This window comes from Octodon degus, unplaced genomic scaffold (genome assembly GCF_000260255.1).
Source record: "Octodon degus isolate 3935 unplaced genomic scaffold, OctDeg1.0 scaffold00012, whole genome shotgun sequence".
Lineage (NCBI taxonomy): Eukaryota > Metazoa > Chordata > Mammalia > Rodentia > Octodontidae > Octodon > Octodon degus.
In genome coordinates this window covers 21,013,941-21,022,274 of record NW_004524588.1, presented here as the reverse complement: position 1 = coordinate 21,022,274, position 8,334 = coordinate 21,013,941, and the positions used below count along the sequence as shown (strand labels likewise).

The 8,334-nt window shown below is 39.3% G+C and overlaps 1 protein-coding gene across 3 annotated transcripts in view; it reads left to right on the top strand.

Annotated features, from left to right (window-relative positions):
• The first annotated feature begins 1,175 nt into the window (after window positions 1-1,175).
• The window catches only part of Birc2 (baculoviral IAP repeat containing 2), a 29,830-nt gene continuing 22,671 nt past the window's right edge, over window positions 1,176-8,334 (top strand). For 2 of the 3 annotated variants that reach the window (XM_023709508.1, XM_023709507.1), the window contains exons 1-2: window positions 1,176-2,318; window positions 2,408-2,507. In XM_023709508.1, the coding sequence (XP_023565276.1) occupies window positions 1,487-2,318; window positions 2,408-2,507 (932 nt within the window). In that variant the 5' untranslated portion in view covers window positions 1,176-1,486. The remainder of the gene's footprint in view (window positions 2,319-2,407; window positions 2,508-8,334) is intronic. The other variant, XM_004649035.2, reaches the window with a different exon arrangement.

Below are 8,334 nucleotides of genomic sequence, written 5' to 3'. Positions count from 1 at the left end.
CCAGAATTATTATCTTTAAATCAGAAAAGGGAGGAACCCAAGCAAAGATGTTTTCCAGTATGCGGGTGTCCATCTGACTTTAAAGTTGTGTTAAAGACGTCTATAGTTAGTGCTGTGGGGGCATACTGTATGTATTTATTATAATAAAGAGCTTTTCCAGTTAGAGAGTTTGGTGACGAGTTGCTGGAATTCAGAGATTATCTGAAGTTTCTATCATTTTTATTTTACTAAATAAATTGAATGTAAATTTTATCTGCCATGCCAGTTATACTTTGCTAAGATAATTTGGTGGGGTTTTTTTTCAGGCTTACGGCTCTGAAGTGTCTTCGTCTCCCCAATTTTCCTCTGCAGAAATAAATCTCATCGTCGAGACTCTAAAACTTTCTAAAGGGATATGTTTTGAAGTCTGAAGTTTTTGTTTTTCAGAAAGCAGTTTAGTAAATTACATACATTATGAGTATGCAGTAGTTTTGTTGGTAGTAACAGTATTTTGTTAGATGTTACTAATAACAGAAGAAAGATCTGTCTTTGGTTAAGTTGATCGTAAATTACAACATGATTAGTATTACAATTGAATGGTCCTGAAGAGTAGGTTAATTTTTAAAATGCCATAAAGTGTATGCTGCGGAAACATTATGGTTAACTAGTTTGTGGAGAAAAAGCCTTATTTAGTTGACCAGGTGTAGATGGTATACACCATTAGGAAGAAAGACAGTATAATGATACTTTAGAAGTAGAAACAAATGTAGATAATTTTCAAAGAAGAGTTAACAGTTTGAAGCACTAAACCAAATTCACTTGATATCACACAGATTCAATAAAGCTTGTGGATATTGATTTCCCCAAAAGTTATTAACTGAAGCAGCAGTAACTTAAGTACTTTTGAGTTAAACTTTAAACGGTATGAGCAGTTATTTTTGCTAGAATAAAATGAGATTAATTTCGATGTCATATTCAAGTACTTATAAAGGAAAAAAATCCTGCATTAAAACCTTATTCTGATGGCATAGCCAGTACTGACCTGATATCTAGGCTTCATAGCTTATAACTGAAAGCACGTTAAAGGCATATTTTAAGTGCAAAATTTTAAGAATATAAATTTTTTGAAAAAGTTTAATATGTGTAGAAGTAAAAAGTTTTCAGGTCTTTAGTTACTACACCAAATTACGAGCAAATAGTACCTGGGTTGCCTAAAAGTTAGTGTAGTCATCCCAGAGTACTAAGTGGAATCATGGTAATTTAGGCAAGGGATTCATCATACCCGAGTGTACACTCAGGTATAAGTCCAGTAAAGAAGTTGTAGTGAATTTCTGCGTTAGTAGGAGTCTGTCATTTGATCCCTTTTTGTGGTAGAAATCCAATGTGAAGAGATGAGAAATTTTGTGTGAAAGTTTTAGCCATCAAAAAAGTACTGTCACACACTCATGCACAAAACTACCTCCCAAAGTGTTGTCCAAAGTCTTCCTATAAAAGAATTAAGAATATAATGGAAGAGAGTGCAGTTTTGCCAAGTTGGACAAATGACAACAAACAAAAACTGAAGTACGACCTTTCCTGTGAGCTCTACCGGATGTCCACGTACTCGGCTTTTCCCAGCGGCGTACCTGTCTCGGAAAGGAGTCTCGCTCGTGCTGGCTTCTATTACACTGGTGTGAACGACCGAGTCAAGTGCTTCTCTTGTGGGCTGATGCTGGATAACTGGAAACGGGGAGACAGTCCGATCGAAAAGCATAAACAGCTGTACCCCAGCTGCGGCTTTGCTCAGAACCTGACTTCCACGAGCCTGCGGTCCTTCTCTAAAAGTTACCCCACAGTGATGAACAGCGGGCCACATTCATTATCTCCTCCTTTGGAACCCAGTGGTCCACTCGGTGGCTTTTATTCCGGCCTTTCACCAGACCCTCTCAACTCCAGAGCAGTTGAAGACTTCTCTCCAGTAAGGACTAATCCCTACAGTTACGCCATGAGTACTGAAGAAGCCAGATTGCTTACTTACAAGATGTGGCCATTGACCTTTTTGTCACCATTGGACCTGGCAAGAGCTGGCTTTTATTACATAGGACCTGGAGATAGGGTCGCCTGCTTTGCCTGCTGTGGAAAGCTGAGTAACTGGGAACCGAAGGATGATGCCATGTCAGAACACCAGAGGCATTTTCCCAACTGTCCATTTCTAGAAAACTCTCTAGAAACTCTGAGGCTTAGTATTTCAAATCTGAGCATGCAGACACATGCAGCTCGAATGCGGTCATTCAGGTCTTGGCCATCTGCGGTTCCAGTTCAGCCTAAGCAGCTCGCAAGTGCCGGCTTTTACTATGTTGGTAAGACAGTTAAGTAGCTCTACATTTTATCTAGCCCATTTTGATTGTTGGAACACATGTTAGTGTTTTGGGTTTCATTTTCCCTATAGGTCGCAACGATGATGTCAAATGCTTTTGTTGTGATGGCGGCTTGAGATGTTGGGAATCTGGAGATGACCCGTGGGTGGAGCATGCCAAGTGGTTTCCCAGGTAAGTGGCTTTTGTGTTTGTTTTTCTGTTTGGTTGATTTTTTTTTTTTTTTTCTTTATTTTTTTTTTTTTTTTTTTTTGGTTCTGGGCTTGAACTCAGGACCTTGCGCCTGATAGGCATATACTCTGTCTCTGAGCTTTGGCCCCACCAAAGAAATTGTTTTGAGAAAGTATGACTGTAGTAAAACTGTACACGTAAGGGAAGTAGATATGCTTATGTAAGTCAGATTTTAAATTACATATAACAGCCTATCATACCATTGCTCAGTTAGTAAAAGACCAAATTTTCATTAAAATATTAAATGTTTGGTTAAAAATGTTTGACTAAAATTTTCTGTGGCCAGAAAAAAGTTCTGTGATCTTCTGTACACTTCTTTTGTAAGCCATGCACTTGGTCTATAATTTAAAATTCTTGCTGACACATTAATAGGTTTGACTTTCTTTTCAGAGAACTTAAGAATTACATAAATTAGAAAAAAGGTAAAAGAAGAGAAAATCAAGAAGGAATATAGAGGGCTGGAGAGATGGCTCAGTGATCTAAAGCACCTACTTGGAACAAGCTTGGCAAAGCACAGGGACCACAGTTCGATCCCCCAGCACCACATGCCAGCCAGCCCCGCCCCCAGGTGGGCTGAGCTGGTGCCCCCCCCACTAAATAAATAAATGTTTAAAAAAAAAAAAGGAATATAGATAAAGCTGGGCATAGTGGTACACACCTTGTAACTGGGCTTTGTTGTACTAGGTTGCCTTCTACCAGTGAGCTACAGTCCCAGCTACCTGTTATTTTGCTACTGGGGGTTGAATCTAATAGCGCTCTACCACTGAACTACAGCCCCCACCCTCCTTTCTGAAATTCTTTTTGAGACAGTGTCTCCGAATTACTCAGGCTGGCCTTAATGTGTTCTCAACGGGGGCCATAATTCCTATGTCTGACTGTTGGGTGGCTTGAACCACTGGTGGTACATGCACCATTGCCCAGCTGGGCAGCTTTTTTATTTTATTAGTAAAGATGGAAAAAGGTGATTAGAAGTGTGAGCCAAATAGCTCAGCGGATTAAAGTGCCTGCAAGCAGGCGCAGGGGCCAGTGATTCAATCCCCAGGCCTGTAGTGCCAGCCCCACCTCAGGGCGCACCAAGATGGCAATTGAGACTGGGTGTAGCGGCATGCACTTGTAATCCCAGCTCTTGGGAGGCTATAGAACTACGAGTCTGATCTAGTAGTAAGACCCTGAACATCTGTAGACCCTTCCCTAAAAAAATGATGAGATCCATGTGTACCGCCAGTGATCCAGGTTGCCCTGTGGACTGGCCCTGGGTGCACTCCTGGAGGCTCAGGCCAGCAGGATGGTCCTCTGGTATCAGTGTTTTGCGGAGCTGGGACTGCGGTGTGTTTATGGGGCCTGGCCCAGCCCCTTGTCTTCTGTAGAGCCTAGAGATGAGTTAGAGCCAGTGTTAGTGAAGCAGAACTACAAATTGTCTTTGTGATCAGTCCTGTATGCACCTGGACTTCATTTGTAAAATGAAGAGGTAGGGTTAGGTGTTTTTATTTCATTGTGCTAAAATATACATAAGAAAATTTATCATTTAAATAAGCATATATTTCTGTGGTAGTAAGTACATTCATACTGAACTGCAGTCATCACTACTGTCATCTGCAGAACTTTTTGTCTTCTCAGACCGAAACTAACCATCACTGTGTTACCTGTCACTTTTCTCTCCTGGCAACCACTGTTATCCCTTCTGTCCTGTGGGTTCGGATACCACACACAAGTAGAATTGTTCAGTGCTGTCTTTCGACCTGTGAGTTTCACAAGACTGAAGATCTTTGGAATTTTTTCAGGAAGTTGAAGCCTTTTGACATTTTTATATATTTGTGATGAAAAAGAAATTTGAAGTAATATTTTATTGTGGATTAACACCTTTTAAAATTGTATCACTTTGGCCCAGGGAGATAGTTCAGCGGCATAAGTGCCTGCCTGGCAAGTGCAAAGTCTTGAGTTTTATTCCCGGTACCACAAAAAAAAAAAAAAAAAGTATTACTAATGTGCATAATATTTAAAGCAAATTTTGATGTTTTTAACTTTGAGAAATGGTGTTAATTTATTTAAAATTATGTAAGAAAAAATGTTAGAATTTCAAATGACTTAATTATGATTGGCTTATGGAAATATGTATATAACTTTTCCTTTTATTTTGTGAGGGGTGCTCTTTCCCAGTGGTCTTGAACTTATGGGCTTAATTGATCCTTAGCCTCCCATTTAGCTGGACTGCAGGCCCACTGTGTGCCAGGGCCTGGATTATGTAGGTGTACAATTTGAAATTTACTTGGTGTTAATCAAAAAGACAAAAGTAGCTTTCAAAATCTGATGTGTGGATTATTACATTTTTTGGTTTATAAAACAAAACAATTGTTATTTTTGTAATTCTTGTTTTAAATGGTTTTAAAGACTTAGGACTGCTTTTTAAGTATTTCTCTGAAAATAGTGGATTGCAGTTGTAAATAATCTTTTAATCTCATTAAATGAAAAATCAGAATAGACAGTCATTCTTACTGCATTTTAGCAGAATTTATCCCATCTGTCCCTAGTACTTTACTTTTATTTATTTATTTATTTATTTATTTTTTGGTTTTGGTGTTACCAGGGATCGAACTCAGGACCTTGCACTTGCTAGGCGAGCACTTATTCAACTGAGCTATCTTCCTGGCCCCCATCACTAGCATTTTAGATGCTGGGGAAAGAACAGTGAACAAGGTAGACAGAAATCTGACCTCATGGGATTTAGTAGAGAAGGGAAAGTATGGAGCAACCAGAATTTCTTAACCTTGTACAGTTAGCCATCATGACTTTAAATCTATCCAAAATAAAAGTAAGTGATAGCATAGAGTCAGACATGAAGCAATAGCTAGCTTTGTCATTTGATCGTGTTGGATCTGAAGTATGTGTGTGTTTATATGTTCTGTACTTATTTTTACTTTGAACTTTAAAATACTGTCTTGAAGGGGAAAAAATAATTTTATTGACTTATAATAATTTAAGCTTATTGGTTTATAGTTTGCATTCTAGTTATTAAAGATTGCCTTTTCTTTTTTAGACATACAATGGATGGAATTTAGAGTTTTATAACTGTTAGGCTAGTGCTGTACCACTGAGCCACATACCCAACCCTTCCCCCTTTTAAGCTCATTCATTCATTCTTGCATTCATGATCTTTTTGTTTTTTTGTTTTTTAACATTTATTTATTGTGTGTGTGTGTGTGTGTGTGTGTGTGTGGCCAGCTCAGCCCACCAGGGGGCACGGCTGGCTGGCATGTGGTGCTGGGGGATCGAACCGCGGTCCCTGTGCTTTTCCAAGCTTGTTCCAAATAGGTGCTTTAGACCACTGAGCCATCTCTCCAGCCCTCATGATCTTTTTGAGACAGGTCTTGCTATGCAGTTCAGGCTGGCTTTGAGCTCACTTTGTAGCCCAGGCTGGTCTCGAACTCACAACATCTTCCTGCCTCCTGAGTGCTGGAATCATAGGTGTGCGCCATCACACCCAGCCTCAGCCATTTTAACTTTATTTTGAAATAAGGTCTCTTAAATTGCCAAGAATTCCTTGAACTTGCTAGCTTCAGGCCCCCCATGTAATTGGAATTATAGACATATGCCATTGTGCCTACCACTTTGAGTATTTCTTTTCTTTCTTTCTTTTTTTTTAATGGCACTGGGGATTAAACTCAGGACCCAGCGTTTGCCAGGCAGACACTTAAGCCACTGAGCTATCTCCCCAGCGCGTTGAGGACTGCTTTTTGTTCTTTTATTTTGAGATAGGGTCTTGTTCTGGAGTCTTGGCTGGTGTGAAACGCATGCTTTTCCTCCCTCAGATTTCTGGAATTCTGAGTTTGAGGCATAAGGCCGTGTGACCACTAGTAAGAGATGGAATGATTCCATGGCCCAGAAAGCCCCTGTGCTCCTCTCCAGCCATTCTCTTCCCGTCCCAGGCCCTCCCAGCCACTGATCTTTTCTCGGTCCCTGTAATTTTGCCATTTCTAGATGGTCATATACATGAAACAATGATATACAGAACGGAACATACCATACAGTTTGTAGCTAGAGTCTGATATTGTCACTTCGGATGGTATTTGAGATGCATGCATGTGTATGTTACAGGTAATTCACCCTGTTGTTGCTGACCTGTGTTCCATGAAATGGTTGTACCACGGCTTGTTCAGGCCCTACTTGAAGGACATCTGAGGTGTTTCAGTTGGGAGCCGTCATAAGCAGCTCTAGAAAGGCACAAACATGGGAACATGTTTTTATTTCACTTACGGATGGAATTGTTGGGTTGTGGGACATGTTACTTTTAAACATTCTAAGAAATTGCCACATTATTTTCTGAAATGACCATACCATTTGAAATTCCCTTTGGCGGTGGGTGAAACCTCTAGGTTTTACACATCCTTACCAACACTTGGCATTGTCAATATTTTTTATTTTACTCATTCTTAGGGGTGGTTAGTGGCATCTCTTTGTGGTTTGAATATTTCCCCAAGCATAATGATTTTGAGCATGTTATGTGCTTATTTGCTATCTGTACGTCTTTAAAGTGTTCATTGACATATTTGCCCATGAAAAATATTTTAATTAAAATTTAACCTGACGCCAGGTGTGGTGGTGCACATCTGTAATCCCAGCATGTGGGAGGATGAGTCAGGAGGATTATTGCAAATTCAAGACTACCCTGGGCTACAAAGTGAGCTCAAGCTAGCCTGAATTCCATAGCAAGATCCTGTCTCAAAAAGGCAAAAAAACAAAAACCCTAAAAATCTAATTAAGGTGAATATAGTTACAAAAGAGTTAAGTTTTTATAGTTGATGTATTCAGGACACAAGTCCTTTGTCACATGTGCTTTACATAGTTTTTGAGATTTATTGAGATGTAATTAATGAATTACAGTATAGTATAAAGAGTACATATCATGGTTTGACATATACATGCGTTGTCAAACATGTGCATGCCTTCACATCTTTTTATTTACTTATTATTTTTTGCTTTTTCGTACCAGCAGGTGTTTACACTGCTGAACTGTCTCCCCAGCCCTCGCACAGTAATCTTTTGTGAGAGCACTTAAGTTCTACTCTCAGCAAACTTCCGCTGAACAGTATGCAATATGTACCATACCACACAGTTTTGTCTTCGTAACACAACTAAAGAATTCATGTTTTTCATCTCGCTTCCCCCAGCTGCTGACATTTCTGTGAGGTTGGCCTTCTTTTAGGTTGCACATAGAAGTGATGCCACACAACATCTATTTTTGGCCCCTTTCACTTAGCATGATGCCCTTTGGGTTTATTCATGTTGTTGAAAATGGCAAGATCGTTTTATGACTGGATATTACTCCATTGTAGTATATATACACCCTATTTGTTATTTTTACCAGGGAACACATTTTCTTCACTCTTACCGTTGTAATACTGTAGTGAAATTGGGACTAGAGATCTCTTCAACAGACTGATTCCATTTTGTTCAGAGAAGTACTATTGCTACATTACATGATAGTTCTAGTTTTAGCTTTTTGGGGAACCTCTATATTTTCCAGACAGGTTGTACTAATTTACCCTCCACCCTTAATATGTGAGGCTTTTCTTTCTTTTGTATTCTAACCAATATACTGGCCATCCTAATAGGTGTGAAGTGATATGTGACTGGGATTTTTTTTTTCTTTTCAAAGTTTTATTGATAAACATATAGCAATGAGACAGTTTCAAATCAACTCGAAAGTACAGTTTCAACAAATAATACACTGCATATATTCTTCTTAGTGGTTAATTGCTGTACAAGATGCAGA